The 18,837-nt window shown below is 43.8% G+C and overlaps 1 protein-coding gene across 2 annotated transcripts in view; it reads right to left on the bottom strand.

Moving 5' to 3' along the window:
- Positions 1-607: 607 nt before the first annotated feature.
- Positions 608-18,837, bottom strand: part of LOC139333580 (nectin-2-like) — a 75,955-nt gene continuing 57,725 nt past the window's right edge. The window contains exons 7-10 of one of the 2 annotated variants that reach the window (XM_070966088.1): positions 3,990-4,125; positions 3,756-3,813; positions 3,541-3,627; positions 608-2,136 (exon numbers count right to left, since the gene is read on the bottom strand). In XM_070966088.1, the coding sequence (XP_070822189.1) occupies positions 1,930-2,136; positions 3,541-3,627; positions 3,756-3,813; positions 3,990-4,125 (488 nt within the window). In that variant the 3' untranslated portion in view covers positions 608-1,929. The remainder of the gene's footprint in view (positions 2,137-3,540; positions 3,628-3,755; positions 3,814-3,989; positions 4,126-18,837) is intronic. The other variant, XM_070966089.1, reaches the window with a different exon arrangement.

The raw sequence follows: 18,837 nt of genomic DNA, 5'->3' as shown, positions 1-18,837 counted from the left end.
TGATGCATGTAATCCTCCCCTTCTGCATCTATAAGACTGCACATTTTGGCTCCTTTGGCGCAGTCTCAGTGATGGAAATGAATCACGTTGATCTAAAAATGGTCCTCTTCTCGTGCCAGCTGACTTTTCATGGACTGTGAGTACGGGATTGGAGGAAATGCATCTTAAGATAGAAAGAGATGAGTCAGACAAGAGGAGAGGAAGCAGAGAACAAATGCCTGCCACAGTATCAGGTGTGCTAAAGCCTCTTGCAGTTTCAGCCTTTAAAATCTAGAGCCCTCCCATGGACATAAGTTTGTACTGCAGCTGCAGTGTGACAGTGCAATTGCGTGCTTATACTCTGCCTTATCATTTACTGGTAAATGTAATTAAGTCACAATAATCACAGCACTCACTCATAACTGAACTACCTTTATTTCCCTGAATATTCTGTGTTTTTTGTAGTAGATGTTAGCATGTGCTAGTCACAGCTGTAAATCTCTGTTGGGCTAAACCCTGCTACACTTTCAGTCCACACTGCCGCCACATGGTGAAAAGGTGGAATTACAACTGGGCTGAAAAACATCTGCAGCTGCAAAGAAAAAAAAAAAAAAGAATAACTCAGGTTGACTGATTCCACCAGGATCACAATTCAACTGTTTATTGAATCAACAAGATGACTTTGAAAATACAATTCTAGAAGAGTAAAAGAGATCAAAATCAGCATCATGCGATAAAAAAGAGAAAATAAATCACTTTTCTCTGAAGGTTGTTTGATAAAATAAACTGGTTGGCACTAAGACACATGCACAGACACGGTGGCCTTATGAATGAGAGGAAAATGATCAAAAGTTTTACAGACCTGTTTAACCCTTGTCCCTGATAATGGACGGACACATCAGTGTACTAGCAGGCTCTGTGTCAACCCCTCTTTGAACTCCATAAAGAACCACTTAATCCTCCACTAGAGAGATGAATTGCAACAGATTTCATGGACATAATCCAGATTTATCCTAATCCATTTGAACATGCTGGTAGACAAAGTGAATGATAAAAAAATAGACACAAAAGTTTTCAGTATTTTAAAGTAACAGATAGCCCGTAGAAATACAGCACTGTGGCTTGTCAGAGTTCAACTGTTGAGTGTTTTAGTATGGCTTTAAAAATGGATGCGAGTAAAACAATAAAATAAATCAAGTGTTACAGCTAGAAGGCTGCAGGCCAATCAAGTCTGATCAGTCAGTAGCTCTTAAATTCTGTTCCCTTCAACACGAGGTGAACTCCAAGCCTCAGAGAAGACAAAGGCCAGATGCAGAAGTCATTAAAAAAATAATGAAAAAACTATTCAAATCAAACAAAAACATTAACATATTGTTCCAGCAGTTAACCCCCCTCGCTGTGCTTTACACCCTGATGTCGTCATGGTCTGCAGGTCTTGTCTCGGCGCTGCACGATTAACTGCAACTAAAAGCTTCTCCACAGGGCGCCTGTTTTACACCGACTTCGTGCCAGCTGGGTTTGGAAACCAACAACGGCAGACAGATACGACTAGACAGAGGTAACACATAATTCCCACAGATTGTGCTTCTGTTAACCAAGGCATGTCAGGAACCATGACGTGTGTGACAGCAGCTCCACATTCAAGGATGCATGGCAGCTCAGTGCTGAAACTGAACCTGATGATTTCATAGTATACTACTAGTAACCTGATCACAGATAAATATCCTTAAACAAAAAGACAGGGCAGAACTCCGTCCCTGCAGCACAGACTAGAAAATTCATAGCTAAGCATAAAATGTTCACATTCACAAGTCACAGAGCTCAAGTTATTACTTCATCATTGAAGCCTGCAGACATTTTCACCCATACTCTGATACATGCACGCATATTTACACACATACACAAATACACACACACACACACACACGCACACGTCTTCTCCGTGTCGTCTCACACAAACATGGCGGGCGACACAAAGCTATCCCCGCGGTTGACATTGGGGCCCTGATGATAGTCCTGGGGGTCGCTGTCTGTGCGCATGTAGGGAGGCGGGACCTCGTTGTTTCCAGGATCATCCCAGCCAGAGGGGGCAGCAGAGTGGTAATGCTCTCTCTCGTCTTCACCATAATCCTCCTCATCATGATAGGCATCCAGGTCCTGCCAGCAACGAGACAACAGTAAACATGCCATCCTGCACATACGACGAAATTTAAATCCGGCTCCATTATCGTCTGTTTCAAAAGCTCCTGGTGCACGATGCATCTTTGCAGACGGGACTTCTTTCTTCGGTTTCTGAGAGGCTGGAACGTGATACAGCAGTTTTCTGTCCAGATTTTAAGGGAAAGCTGCATCCCAGTGGTGAGACAAGTATCTTTTACTCAAGGAAAAGTATCAATACCACACTGTCACTACAAGTCCTTTAAAAATGGTCTCATGGTCAGTGTTTTACTAGTATATATGATGCTTTGGGTGTCATATTGCTGCTGAGTAAATGTATATGTTGCATATTGCTGCTGTACAGGTTGTGCCGATTTTAACTACTTTACATATTGTTGGGGAGTGAGAACCGCGTATCTCTACGTAATGCGTTATCCAGCTAATCCAAATGGGGATTATTTTAAGTTTATTTAGTTTATTTAAAAAATCTGCAGTTCAAAATCTGCAAACTTGGAGACACATGGTGGACAGAACGGGTAAATGTAATAAGTTAGTTCCTCTACTGTTTGTATCTATTATCAGTTTGACTGTGAACAATTTAAGTAACGTAATACCAAACACACTGCTTAATGTCCCCTTGGCTTGATGAATGTAATGAAAAAGCCAAGTGAACCGCTCGTATTCTGTCCTCTTCAAGCTAATCTGTGTATTTGTAACACTACTGCAGTTGGGCAGTGACACACACAATTAGTTTTAACAACGTCGAGTCAGTGCCGACTGAGATCAGCCTGTTTCCAGACCTCTGTTTCACTGCCCACAGAGTGCTAACTAAATGGCCATTCACTCCTCTGACAAACAATGAGACTGCAGCTCACCCACAGTCCTGAATATCACAGTGCGATATTGAAATGGCTAAATAAACATCTTGATTTATTCAGGAACTCACAAACTGACTACAGTTGAAATACTGTCATTAACCCCTTAAGCCCCAACGTTCCCTTAAAAAAAAACTTTAAAATAGAACATCTTTTCCACATTTTATGCAGTGTTAATTAAACACTGCATAACATTTGAGGCTGTCATTTTTGCAACAGTTTCATTATACTCTAAGGTGATCTTTCTCCCTGTAGAATAAAGGCCCTGCAGTTTACAATGGTTTGATTGAGCAACACATAATAACAGACATAGGTTATGTTGCTTTTTATAGCATCCATAGAAAACTGAAAACAACCTCAGACACCACGCTGATGACAGCAAGATAGCTAAAAAAGTTTGGTAAATAAACCTCGGTGGAGTGTGTGTTCTCAAAGTTAGAAAAAAACAACATTATGAGTAATGTATATTTGAGTTAGAGTAATCTGACTGTGTGCCATCTCTGCATGTTTAACCAACATGGTGCCTTACCGTGACTGGCTCGGCACTCTGGGTACTGTAGTACTGGGTCTGCAGGGGTCTGTCCTCGGTCACCGGGGCAGAATTTGTGTTCAGCTGCTGAGGACACACACATCAGTCAGTGTATTTCAGGTATCTGTTAGCTGTGCTGCGTGTAGAACAACTTGGCACAACTGTCTGGTTAATGATGCTGCTGTCCTGCCAGGCATTTGTCGACGGTGACTCACCCTGTTAGCAGAGCTGTTGGTCTTCTTGGGAGGGGGGGGCTTGTACTTGGGTGGACCCCTGAAACACAAACACATGCAGCTGTCGGGTGAGTCATAGAAATATGAGGTGTGGCGGTTCGTCTAATTGGCGAATAATGTACAAAACAAACACCCAGGCGTGGGAAAAACAAAACAGCAGAGAACTGAACAGAAGGGACTGTAGCCACCCACTCATTCAGTCCAACAGACACTCACTCTCCGTTGAGTTTGTTGTTACGGTGTTTGCGGTACATTGCTATGGCTGTTCCAATGATGGCTATCAGGATTATGACTCCGATGATGGCTCCTATGATGCTGCCTGTAGTGGGACCCTTCTCGGGAAGACGGTTACCTGGAAAGAGAAGAGGAAGAGAAGAGAGAAAACAACTGGTGAAGTCCATTAGCAGTATTATTTAACAGGATGATTCACAACCTTATTGCCTTATAAAACTCCACAATAAAGCCATAGCTATTTGGAGCCTCTTATAAGTCCTGATTCTGATTAACTCACTTTATTAAAAACCAGACGAGGTAAAACTATCAACTATTACACCAGAAAAAGCAACAATTAAGGAATATTTTGGCATATTGGGGATTATTCTTATTTGCTTTGTGGTGTGGAGTAACATGAGAGGATTGATGTCATCTCATGTCTGTCTGTAAAAATATTAAGCTACAGCCAGCCGCCTGTTAGCTTAGCTTAACATAAACTAATTAAACAAAGACTTGAAAGAGGCAAACAGCAGCTTGACTCAAAGGAAACAGAATCCACCTGACGGTACTTCTAAAGCCCACTAATGAACATGTTGTATCTTGTTTGTTTAATCTCTACAAAAACAGAGGTGGAAAGGAGCGATTAAGGGGGTTTTGTACCAGACTATTTATTGGCTTGGATCAGTAACTTCCTGGAGTCTTTGCTAGTTGCCTGGCCACAGCTCAGAATCCATAAACAGATAATGGGAGCGGTATCGATCTTCTTGGAAGGCTGTAAGATGCAGCCAAAAAGAAGCGAACCTTGAGTTCAGAATTTTTTTGTGAAGCAGAACTATGTTTCATCATCTTTCCTATTTTCTTAATCATCTTACGACCTCTTAGATTCATCCCGTGACCCCTTTGAGGGCCCTGCACTTCAAGCTGGGGAACCACTGATGTAGCAAACATTGGTAGAAGTCAGATAGTGCAAGATGGTAGATAAGATAAGTTACACAACACCGTCAGCCTCGTGACTAAAGGTGACCTTATAAAAAAAGACTCAGCAGTGAGGATGAGAGTGTGTGTGTGCGCGCGTGTAGCTATGTGCAACACTATGCTGGTGAAGTACAGAAAGGGCCTTGATTAGAGTGTTGAGTCACATGGGTGATTAAGATGAACCAGAGGAGCCATGCAGAGGTTCCACTAATGAACCATGACCACACTGAACATGAACTGACACACACACACACACACACACACACACACACACACACACACACACACACACACACACACACACACACACACACACACACACACTGTGTTTACTGAAGGTGCAACCCGGCTCATTATCCCCCCCGTATTCCCAGGGGATTATGCTAATGAGGGGGCGGTAAAGGGCAGAGAGGATCTGAAGCTCATTTGATGAGAACAGACTCTGGTCCTAATAATTGGAGGGGTCGTGATTGAATGTTGTTAGTCCTCTAATTACAATTCTCCTCTAACAATAGACTGCTTTGAATGTCTCCTAAAATAATTTTCATTCTTTCGCACAAAAAGTGTCCTAATGATCATCTCTTTGGCTGTGACTTATTACAACCCAGCACATCATCTTTTACCGCCGAGGCGACGTGTTCTCCCGTGCACGTTTGCTTTGGTTTTCTCTCCCTTTCATGCTTGTCATTGTGCTAAGTAATGGCTCCTGTGTACCACCTACACAATGGGCTTTATAAACATTCATTTTGTGGCGTGTTATGATAATTTGGGGGTTTTGTTGTACTTGATTGAAGACTTTAGAAAGTAAAAACATGAGAATGACAGAATAAAAGACATGAAATTAAAAAAAAAATCAAAGCAGATCTGAACCTTCAATATCAAAAGCACAATGTGCACCTTAATCCGCAGAGCCCCGACAAAACCCACTAAGCTTTCCAACTCTTTAACGATGAAACAAAAATCTTCCCTTATTATAATAAATTGAAAATCTTATTTTGATGGGGGTGAACTGAGTTAATTATGTTATTTGGAGTTATTCGGTGGGATACAAATAAGTTCTCCATTGCTTTTTTCCCTCAGCACAAAACTTGTATTGCTCCCATCTTGGAACCATAATCAACATGTGGTGCCCTCATTGCATCTAAAGTAGTTTTCTGTTTCTGGAGGGACACAAACTGCCAGAGCACTCATGCATGGAGTGAAATATGCATTTCAATCATGTATTCTGCGTTTTATTCTCAAGATTAAATACAATGCGAATAACACAGTGTACATTTAGTAGATTTACCATTAAAAAATACCTGAAGTTTGCTCCACTGCATAAATGAGTTGTGTACAAGGACAGGTGATTGAGATATTATTACTACTGTGATATGAGACATAGATACTTTCTGGTATATTAGTTCAAGCTCACGTTGAAATAAAGCGATTCTCTGTCTGTGCTAATAATAAAAACTGATCATCAAATTAGAATATTTTAAACATATTTTATTTTGTCAATATGTCCTAACATTAGATTTACAGCAAATAGGTCACTGAAGGTTTCTTACACTTGTGTAATAAAGAGGACAAGCAGCCATTGGGGAGGAATTTCAGGCTGGGCTACAGGAAATGAAAACTAATTATTCACTCAACAGTCTGACTCTTAAAAGTGTCTAACCGGGAGCTTGTAAAGCATTTTGTTTCAGCTCACTCATAAAACCTAGACTTGCGGTTATAAAAGAACAAAAAAAAAATCTGAACTTTAAAATGAACACTGCTAAATAATTAGTCCGATTTTTTACAAGGACTGCCATGAAGGAGCGCGGAGAACATTTTACGGTGGCATTTTCAAAGGAACGATGGCTCTGCAGAGGGAGTGTTTTCCATTAAGTGATTTAACGGGAGTGGAGGGATGATTTGCGCGGAAAAACACAGAATACAAAAACAATGTCTTCACAAAGGCTCAGGCAATTGAGATGGACTGGAAGTGAAACAGCAGCAGCCATCCAGGCTCTGATTTGATTTCCAACAGATGTGACTGAAATTTGGCATTAGACACGGCACGTCCAATCATGCAAATTCAAATCGATGCAGTGTAAACCACCTGCCACCTGGTGGTGCTGTGTCTCTTCAAAACCAAAGCACCGAACGGCTCCAGGCGCATTCACTCTAACCTCGATACCTGCCTGGATTTCGAGTGTTTTTCTGTTACTGCTTCCTCATTCCACTGCCGTGACTGTTTATCATCACACTGCCCTCCTCCATTTTGGCTCAGGGATTTTTTTTTTTTAACTCTACAGAGTTGACCCCCCCCAACCCCGCTTATCTCACGAGTGTCATTATCCAACCAAACTCATTTGACTCAGCAGGTTTCAGGTAGAAAGCTGTTCCTTCCTCTCTGATAACCTCTAATAGAGAAGAGAGCTGCAGGAAAAGGGGCCAGTTTTAAGGATTGAGGTGTGGTGCTTGTGTGTGAATGACTTGACGGGAGAGCGTGCCCTCTGTGTTGGCCCTGGACAGCAGCCATGTCTTGCACTAATGAAATATCCCAGACAGAGAGAGTGTGTGTGTGTGTGTGTGTGTGTGTGTGTGTGTGTGTGTGTGTGTGTACGTGTACTGTACGTCTGCTGAGCCCGTTTAAATCCCTGCAGCTCTTTGCCAAGGACATACAACCAGACACGCACTTACCGACGCACAGTACATTAAGACCATACACCCGTACAAACGCTAAATAGACACTCATGTACGCACACACAGGACATTGTATTAAGGAGCAGCTGGCATCCTGTGCTGTAATCTCATCACTCAGTCTGACATATTCACACAAACACACGCTGGTCTGCAGCGTGCCCTTTGCCCCGCTGCCTTCCAAACATCACACGCATACTCGAAGACATATCTACATACATATTTAAACACAAAAGCAAGCGTGCACACAAAATAGCAGCAAATTTCTATCGCTGGTGCCCAGAGGCGGAGAGCAATTCTGTATCTCCAACCTAACCATGCGCTGCTTTTTTTTTTTTTTTTTCTTATTTTTTATCTTTACTGTGAATGAGATGGTCCACAGTTCAAACTCAGTTAAAGGTCAGCTCCATTCCTGTCAGCAGATCAATGCAGGGACCATCCAGTCAGATACACATCTATCCCTTCCTGTATGTGAGCCCTCCATCGCTCACCCTTGCCTGCCTGACCAGCCAGTCAACCATAGACCACCACTCTCCCTCGGGGTACAGCGGAGGGGGGAGGGATGGAGTGGGAGTGAGGGCAGAGGAGATGAGGTTGGATGGTTGGCTGAAAGTGTCTGAAATTACCGCAGACCCACTCCGGCAAGTTGGAAATACCACCAGAATCTCTGGAGCTTTGGGATGCATGGCTGAATACCGGCCGCAGCTTCACGGCCACTGACGAGAGTTTTTCCGACTTACCTTTACTCTCTTCATTTCTGTCTCAAAATACTTGTAAAGGGGGGAGAAAAAAAATTCAGGAAACAGCTCAGCACTCCTTAGTGACTCATATGCACAAAGTTTTCTGACGGGAAAGCTGAAATGAAGAGAGAGTACTCAGCGAAAGAGGATTCGTTGATGAGTCAAGTTGAGATGGCGGGGTCCAAACAGTGGAGTTTGGGAGAGGGAGGCTGAGTATGGAGGAGGTGAGAGGAGAGGAATCAAAAGAGGGTGAGGCAGCAGGAAGAGCCAAGTGAGATGAAGGCTGTGATTAAGAGGCTGGCTTCAGATAGGTACAAAAGGATTTCCCGGCTGCCGCCTGCAACTGGCTGATCACACACTGAGGGGATGAAGGAGAGAGCGGGAAGACAAAGATCTCACATCCCTCTCTTTTCCTCTCAATCCCTTGTTCTCTCTTCCTGTGTTTTTACGCATCTCCCTGAAGGGATTAAGGTTAACATGCTGGCCTATCCTCAGCTTCCCTGCGCAGGCCTGGTTTTTGCTGCATTTATCTCTGCCTCCTCCCCTCGCCCTTCCATCCATCCCGCCTTCACTCCCATCATCCCTTTTTCCTGTCATCCCGCTCCATCGCCAGTGTAATTTGGTATTCGCTTGTTTGGCCCGGTAATACGACAGCACAAATCTGCAGCGTCTCCCTCTGCATCTCTTATCTCCTGTGCCTAACGAGTGGAGATAAGCCTGTTTTTATTACCCTCCCTGACCTCTTCCACAAATCTGTACACACACACACACGGCATGGACACACACACCTACGCAAGTTTTTACCACACCGAATGCCCCCTAACCAACCTGAAAATCAAAAATATTCATCTGTTCCATGTTTGCTGTAGACCCACTGGAGAAAAGGTTGAGATATACATGTGGTTGGTCTTGGCTTAAGAGATTAGCAGGCCAGTGGTCACTAGAAAAAACAATCCTACTGTAGCTGATGATCAGATTCATTCCTAATGGGTAAGCTTGACTTTTTAAAAGGGACAGTTGACCAAAATATCCAAAGCCCCGGGCGTCCTGTTGGCTCAGCAGGCTGTAGCCTTGCCCATGTGGCGGTGACGCTGTGGATTGTGAATTTCGCTGCATGTCATCTCCCCCTGTTTTCCTCCCTCGCATCTTTACTCATTCTCCAGTATGCTTTTCAGCAAAGTTAGAAATGTCTATTTAATTATATAAATCCACCGCGTTTGATCACCCCGCCACCATTAATGTCTTTAAAGCAGCAAACATTTTTTTGATTTAGCATTCCCTTTCAATATGGGCGAGTTTTTCTTTGTTGTTTTTAAGATGTCAGTGGAAACTTAAGTCACTGCAGAGGTTTGCCCTTAATGCAAAGTTTGGATGAAACGAGGCAAACCGGTTTCGGGTGAAATTCGAGCCTTTTGAACTCAGCTGAGACACAGGCTACAGTATCGCTCCGCATAGAAAAACACAAGGCTACCAGAGTCACAGCAGAGTGCCTGGAGATAAGATTAGGGCCGAATGAATTGATGGCCTCTGAAAGAGATTAAGATAAAGAACAGTACATGTAATCTCATTGCTCACTAAGAGAAAAGAGAAATGCTAGCCTTTATATTCTGAGGTTAACTTGGTAAAACACACACCCTATCCATCTATTGACACTTTGATTCAGGCTGAGCTGTGTGTACATCTGTCTAACACTCTGGTAACACAGTAACCCAATAATCAACTGCATAGATAGATAACTGCACAGAATGGAGAGAGCAGACAGGAGGAGGGGAGCGAGTGAGCCGAAGAAGGCAAGAAAACAGAGCAGAGCAATGATTGTTAGCGCACTGACAGGCTACATACATGAGCTGCAGCCCTGCACACACACACACACACACACACACACACACACACACACACACACACACACCTACGCACACACACTTAAATTATTCACAATCAATGCTACGTTGTTGAGTGCGGCAGCTACTTCTGACTTTAATTTTACAGCAAACTTGAAGACCCGTTACTCTCGCTACCACAATCACCGTCACCATTGCCGTCATTTACTGTTCACTGCACTCATGATGCCATTACAATTCATTTCAGCGAAAACAAATCAGATCAAATTGATTGTGCATGTCCGGACAACACGACCAGCTGAACGGCTCCGAGAGGACAGACTCTACCGATTCTGACTGAAGGAACCGCTGAGCGTGTGTGTGTGTGTCTGTGTGTAAGATGCTGTTGCCAGGGTTTTCGGTCTGGGCAGATCAGTGATGCTGGTCATTTCTAATCTACTGTGATTCCAGTAGCTCAACCTTGTGTTTTTCCAACTGTCTGAGGATTAAATTCATGTCACCAACACGGCGTCTCAGCGTACATCCTGTGAGTGTGCATGTGAATGTATGCGTGTGTGTGAGAGTTTTTTGACATTTTAAAAAGCTGCGTGGTGGTGATGTAAAAACTCTGTATGCTCTGTGTGTGAGTGTGTGTGAGTGTGTGTGTGAGAGAGAGAGAGATGCTGCTCTCCCTCTCCCTCTCTGGGGAGACAGTGTGTTCCCTGCCACAGTGCATCAAAGCACACTCAGTTGCCTTGGGAGAAGGCAGGGACTCTCTCTCCATCTCTCTCCGTCTCTTCCCCCCCCTCTCTTTCTCTCCCTCCATGCCTCCATCACCACCTCCTCTCCATCTCCCTCTCTTTTCTTTCTCTCTCTGACAAGGTCGCCGTTCGCCTCTTGCTGTCTCCCTGTCAATATTTACAGTCCACTTTACACTGGCACTGAGGTGGTCGGCTGCAGCCAGCAGAGAAAGCAGGGTTGCATTAGCCAAATGTAGCTGTCCACTCAGGACATGAATGATCTGTTGTACTACAAGGAGCACTCTGTTTCCCCTTCTTCTTCTTCCTTCTTTTCCATCTTACACAAACACACACGCATACACGCACATACACACAAGAGTAGCGGTAACAGGTAGAGCTGATACTTAACAGAAGAGTAACAAGTGCTCGGAAAAAGCACAGGTCACGTACACACAGCACATTAAAAGCCTTCACCCATTTTAGCACTTTTAAATATTAATACATTAAACTAATTATAATACATCACACACCGCCACACCACCGTCTCAAAAATTAAAGTGGTGGTATTAAAATGCTACATGTTTCATAATAATTCAGAATAATTGTAATCACAATAACGGATGATTCATTATTGATTTGATTACCTCTAGGAATATATTTAAATGGTACAATCTGTAATCTAAATGATAACCGAGCTGAGCATTTTTGATGGGTAATGATTGTGAAACAGTGAATCGAGTGCTGCTTTTACACTGTATGACCGCAGAAAATATCTCTGCATACAGCTGTGATTTTTTTTAAAAGCAGAATCATCATCTAATCACATAGATCATTAAACTGATATAAATAAAAAATGTAAGGAGTCGGCATTGACAGACTAGTTTAATTTGCTTTGTCGTCGAGAGCTAGATGAAAAGACCAATCCCGCTCTCATATCTGGGTGGTAAGTATGGAGCTAGAGCAGGGTGGTGATTAGCTTAGCATAGCTTAGCACAAAGACAAACCAGATGGAAGCGGATCTGCCTGAAGGTATAAAAAAAAAAAAAAAATCTGACGATACCTCTAAACCTGACTAATTAACATGTAGAATCTCATTTGTTTAATCTGTACAAAAGCAGAAATGTAAAAGGATGGATTTTGCACGTTTGGAGAGAGCCTCTCTCCCCCCTGCTTCTCTATGATAAGCTAAGATAATCGCATCCTGGTTCTATAGCTCCATACTGCACACAGACTTGAAATCTGTTTGATCTTCTCATCCAAGTGTCTGCAAGAAAAGCGAAGGAGCATATTTCCCAAAATGTCAAACTACTCCTGTAGGAGTGGAAGGGAGAAATTCAAAGGGCCTTTCAAATAGCAGCAGGTGTCCTACATTTGCAGTAAGTGCAACACACAAGAAAACGCATTTGTATGTAAACCTGGAAGTAATCAGACTGCTATGATAATCTCTAAAATCACATTGACAGATTATAATTTAACATGAGGTAACTAGCAGCTGTAATAGGGCCTGACTTAACATACCCGCCTGGTTAAACATTGTCATTTACAGTAAATGTTGGGAATATCACCTCACGATGCCTTCAGGCTTCCCATCCATCTTCTTGGCCTGCTTTTTCTGTTCTCCTCACCCCACCCCCCACACCACTCTCCCTTCCTCCACCAGTGTCACTGCGGCCTTGAGGCCAGGCAGTCAGGAGCAGCTGGTGTGTTTACCTGCCCTCCTAACCACTGCTAACCTCTGGCTAGAAGGGACTCTCACCTCATTACCCACCACTCAGCCACATATACAACCTCAAACTCCACTAGCTCCTTGGATTCCTCCCCTACAGCTAGGATGCTACACTGTAATAGCCTCTGTGTACTGCAATCTATTCAGCAGCCTGCTGTGCAGAAATGTTAGATATAATGAGAAAGGGGAAAAAAAACGTCTAGGACTTGGCTACCGCTCCTTGCCGCCTCCTTTCTCTGAAGCGTGGAGAGTCAGTTCGTTCATTTCTCTCAACTCTCGCCGACTCACATGAGAGTGCGCTTCATGTCGCCCTCCTACCAAGTTCCTCACACAGACTGCCAGAAAGGAAACGTCGCACAGAGGGAGAGAAAGAGATGGCGAAGGAGGGAAGAGTGTGTCGAACATATAGGAAAGAACATAGAGAACTGAGAGAATAGAAGATTGAAGCTGGAGGGTGGAGAAGTAGACGCCGAAGAGGAGAATTGAAGGAGTGAAAAAGTACGAGGCACAGGAAAAGTTGCATATGTCCCAGCTCGATAATATATAAAACTAATGATCCTCATTCAGATTTTTTGCTCTGTTTCTTTGTCGGGATAATGATTTCCTTTCAAGTGTTGTTTGTGTTTTTACCTGCTGTACTGTTGACCGCAAAGCAGGCAGCCTGAGAGAGCCTCACACAGTCCTGAGAGTGCCATAGCAGTAATAGGCTCCATCTCTCCCTCAAACTGCCTCTCATCAGCTCCTGATTAATGACACACAGAGCCATAATGGCCCTGCGTGCTCTCCACATTCATTCACTTTCCTCTTCATCCCATGCCCCCGGAGAGGAACCACAACAATGCGAGCTGTCGAGACACCCAAAAACTACACTCTCGCCGAACTCAAATTCAAACGCTCATTAAGAAAGACGTTTCCTCCATTGCCATTCAGTTATGCATTGCCACTGTGAGCGGGTGGACAGAAACAATGGAATACAGAAGAGATGGGAAGGTGGAGAAGAAAACATTCAGACTTCAATTTATCTGTGTGGGAATAAAGGATGGTTTCATTAGTGTTTAAATGTGGTTGATTGGCTGTTTGGCATGGAGCGCTGGTGATTTATGCAGTGGTAAAAAGGATGCAACCTATATTATGGAAAAGATGTATTCTCACTGCACACATTCTCTACACTTCAAATCTGAGCCTCTGGATATGAATCTGTTAAAAAAAAACAAAAAAAACCCCAGAAAGTGCTCTTCCTCTGATTTCTGTAACGGCCGTACATGTGTCAGAATTGCCAAAGGTCATCACTGTGTCTGCTGCCAAGCTGTCAACTATACATCACACAACAGCCCTGCTGTAACTCAGTGGCCAGGGTCTTTAAAGAGCAAATACAAACATATAAATGTGAGCATGCACGCTGGCAGGCACCCGCGTCGAGGCTTTGCACAAGCCCAAAAGCACAAGCGCACACACAAATCCGAAATGACGTGCGTTCTAATGCATGCGCACAGATGCAAATATTCGCAATTACGGACACGCTTCAACCCTCACGTCAGGGATGAAAGATATCAAACTGCCGCACATACATCAAACAACATTACACCCAGTAGCCGCCGTTAAAAACCCTCGAAGCATCAATAATAAATAAATCTACATTCTCATCCTCCGTCGTGTATTGAACGCACTGAAGGCAGAGACCGCTGATCGCATTGTTCCAAACCAAAAAACGGTTGCAGGCATAGGTTTGTTATTGGAAATGCTCTTTTATGCACTATTCATCTGAATATTAAGAAACTACCAAACTCCTCAATGTCCTCCACCTCTCGGTCTTGAGAGCTCGCTAAGATCCTCCTGCCTGCCCCTCTGTGTGGGGGCGTCTGATTATCAGTGAGGGCGTTTGTGCTTGTGTGTGTTTCACAGCAGCAGTATTTATGTTTAGTGTTTGAGTTTCAGTGTGTGTGCGTGTGTGTGTGTGTGTGTGTGTGTGTGTGTGTGTGTGTGTGTGTGCGGTAATCAATAGTGTTTTCAGTGAAGGACACTTGGGAGCAGATTGGAACCAAAATCCAAACTGGCATGAAAGACAACATGACAGAAACACTTGCTGCCCGACCTGAAGGGGCTGAGTGTGACATCTACCCTGGCTGTTGTCAAGAGCACGCACACACACACACACATACACACGTCTGTGAACCCATAAGAGAGTTTTCAGAAACAGTTATAAACATTTACATACTGCTACATCAAAGCAGACAAACTAATGAGTTATTGACCGATGAACGCACACGCACACACCATTAATGGCACATTGCAATGCATCCATTCTCTGCATAACGGACGTGACCGGCGTCCTCGTCACAACTCAGGAAAGGGTGCAATAATGAGTGTGTGTGTGCGTGCCTGCCTGCCTTTTTGTGTGTGTCTGTGTGGGTGTGTGTGCATGCATGTGCTGGTCTCACAGTGTGTACACAAGTCATTATTAGAGGTTTAGTGTGTGCTCACCAGTCAGTCAGGCTCCAGTCAGAGGAGTCAGCTTAAGGGCTCATAGCAGCTCCCTGAGGAGACACTAAATACCATCAGCCGTTTAAATCCATCCATGACCATTTTAAATATGCAGCACACACTCACTCCATTTTTAATAAGGGCTCTGAGCAAGACAGAGGGAGAAAAAAAGAAGGAGAAAGAAGAGAGAGACAGAGAGAAAGAAAGAGAGAGGGAGAGAAAAAAAGAGGTGGGGGCAGACTGAAGGAGAGGGAGGAATATGAGGGGAAAGGAGGAGAGCGGAGTCTGTTGCATTGATTTCTTGGCAGTTTGGCACCGGCCCTGATTCGCCTGGAAAAGCCACAGATGTGTCAGAGCCAGTTAGGCACGCCAGAAGAGAGGGAGGGAGCACGCATACACACCAAACTCAGTCACATGCATGTACACACACACCACATGTGCAGACAACTATATATATGTATGTTCCTTATATGTATGTATACATACATGGACACACGTATACATGCACAGGGAAATGCTCATGGATAGGGAGAGAATATAACATGCACTCACAGCATCTGTGAGTATGTGTGGATTACAAAAGCACCTGTGTGAAGTGAAAGCTGGGGATGATGCAAAAGGTTTTGATGCCTTTCTGAGGGAAAACCAGGCATTTCTCTCTGAAGGCAGTCAAAAATAGATACTATTACACACACCTAGATGGGCAGTAAATTTCTCCTTAATCCCTGGCTTAAGTAAGCTGAAAAACCCGTCTGCTCTGCTCAGCTTTCAAAGCACACCTGACTGTGTGCGGGTGCATGCAGAGCCCAGCGGAACAGCAGGGAAGCGTCGGATGTATATTTTGATCTGAGAGCGGATGAGACATCAGGATCAAAGTTGGGGGACTGGGGAGAATCAACTGATCTTAGTTCTGAATCCATGAGCAACCTCCAGACAGACTACCTGATTAGCTCGGCATTTGTGGCCTATATCCAGCATGAAAAGTGAAGGGAATGTTGATGATAAAGCCTGGGGCAGAATTGTATCTGGGTCCTCTTATGGCTCAAAATGGCACAAACTAATGTCAAGTTTAAGGGTTGATTTCCATTGGGGTCACCTATATTACTGTAATGTGCTTTAATAGACGCTTCCACCAAACATTTGTTAACGCAAAAGAGAAATATCTGCCAATAACTGATACTAACACAAGCGTAAAACAAGCACTTTATGTTTTTTCTAGTAAATCGTAGGACAATCTAGATGAAAATATGGAGCCTAAAGAGGAGCCTTGGATTGAGTTTCATTTTGTTTTCTTCAGTAAACAGTAGAAATTAGAGCTGCGACTATTATTTCCATTCATCATTCATGATTAATCAGTCCATTATTTTCTTCATTAACTGATTCATGCTTGGCCCATAAAATATAAGAACTTTTCCAAAAGCCCAAGCTGTCATTTCCAAATTGCTTGTTTTGTCCGACCAGCAGTCCAAAACCAAAGATAAATGTTCATTATCACATGCAGTAAGACGGAGAAAAGCAGAAAATCCCGCAACTGAGAGCCTGGAAACGGGAGGCATTTGGTGTTTTTCACTGAAAAACGGCTGAAAATAGTGGCCGATTCTTTTCCATTTGCTGCTCATCAACTAGTCAATGAATTAACAAATCCTTTCAGCTCAAGCAGAAATGAAAAATATGGAGTTTTATTAAATCACGTGTCCCTACAGCCTTGGATTCTACAGCGTAAGTGGCTGTTTTCTATTTTCCAGAAATTGACAAAGCTATACAGCAGCTAAGTGTGTCTAACCTCCAAACACACTCTGTCATTCAGTTCATTTGAGCTAATGATAGAAAGGAAAAGGTGCAAGCTGTGTGCAAAACACTCACCACCACTTGAGTAAATCCTATATGTCAACAGTGTTCACTTTAACAGAACAGTAGCTTGCCTAACACCATTTCCTGCACACATACACACACACACACACCTATGCAGCTCAGTCCCTCTTGCTCCAGGTGACAGGTGTGTCACAGCAGCGTGGCAGGAACCTGGTGATACCACCCGACAGGCTGAATGACCGGTTAGTCAGCTAGCCGGCTGACTCAGTGACCGAGAGGATAAGAGCTCACTCACCGTCACGCTGGCTGCACTATGTAAACGGGTCCATTCTCAAGAAAGAAAAGGATGAATGTGTCACTCTCAGTTTACATAAAGATACATGCAGAGATGCTCAGACACACGGCGGCACCCCGCCACCCCAGATGCAGATTAGACATGGTATGTTCATTACCCTCTGTGCCACAGACGGAACTGGTCCTGAGACCTCCGTTCATTTTGCTGTCAGTAAAGACACAATAGGACAGTCACACTTTCTTTGACGCGCCACTCTGGAATGTTAATCACCACAGAAACCCATTATCTTCACATCCTCTCGTTCCCGCCCTCCATTTGTCTCCCTCTCCTTTTAAAACCTGACAAACTCATTGCTCGTTACTAGAAAGTACCATTGTTTCATTGAGCGCACATGTAGAGGGAGACAGAGACATGAGGCAGAGGAGATAAGAGGAGAGGCAGCGGAGAGGGGAGGCCTGCCTGACTGCTGACATAAATTGGGGATCATAAAAAGTGTCGTCCTGGAATTAATCTGCGAAGAATGAATAAAGTGAAGTACTGCGGGGAGAGGTGTGTGTGTGTGTGTGTGTGTGTGTGTGTGTGTGTGTGTGGGAGAGAAAGAGTGTGTGTGCAGAAGTGTGCAGGGTTTCTTCCTGAATCCATAATGAAGACACATGAATGGAAAGAAACATGAAACACAATTTTCAAATGCATTCATGAAGCTTGGTGATCTAGGCTCACCATGATGTGTGTGGACACTTATTTTCTTAAGTGTGTGTGTATACAGTAGAGCTATTGTATGCATGCTCAATGTGTGTGTGTGTGTGCATGTGTGGGGGTGTTATGCGTGTCCGTGCCTCAGCTGTGACATACTCCTTGCCTCCCTCTCCGCTGCAGCGCCTACAGGAAGTGCCACATACATCATGAATTTTATGCATAAGGCTGAATGTCAACACTGATGCATAATTTTTGCGGTAAAATGCTAAATGTCACCAAACACCGGGCTCCGTTTCGACTGACGGCGGGCCTCGAATCACCAGAGGATGTGCTGGCAGCCAGCAGTCGCCACGCCAGCCGTCACACCAGAACTGAAAGGCTACGACTGTACTGTGCGCAGTTGTGGCAGGAGCGGCAGAGTAGGCGACAGGCGAGATCGGGGGACAAGGAGGGTAATGAAAGCGGATTTGAAGGAGAAGGGAGTGAAAGGGCTTTTTCTTTTTTTTGCATTTCTCTTTACTTGACCCTACACACATGCGTTTGCAAAAGAGGGAACAAAAGAAAAACAATATCACTAGCAGATGATTTAATCTTTAACATGCAGTTTTAACCGTGAAGGCTTAAACAAACTCGTATTACACTGTCTGGCTGGATCAGATACTGCAAACCACCATCTACGAGCTCTTAATTGAAGCTATATGATGCAATTGTATTTGATAAAAATTCAGTCTGATATATTTGGTATCTTTCAGATCTTCAATCACATTCGAAACACACTGAGAGTTTGAACCGTGCTTTTTAATGCCTGACCCACCCATTGGACTCCAAGGTTTGAGACATTATGTATGAGGAGCTTGATGCAGCCAAAAGATGAAAAAACACATTTTTTTCTCCTA

The sequence above is a fragment of the Chaetodon trifascialis genome, chromosome 7, assembly GCF_039877785.1.
Source record: "Chaetodon trifascialis isolate fChaTrf1 chromosome 7, fChaTrf1.hap1, whole genome shotgun sequence".
Taxonomy (NCBI): domain Eukaryota; kingdom Metazoa; phylum Chordata; class Actinopteri; order Chaetodontiformes; family Chaetodontidae; genus Chaetodon; species Chaetodon trifascialis.
This window is presented reverse-complemented; position numbering and strand designations above follow the sequence as displayed.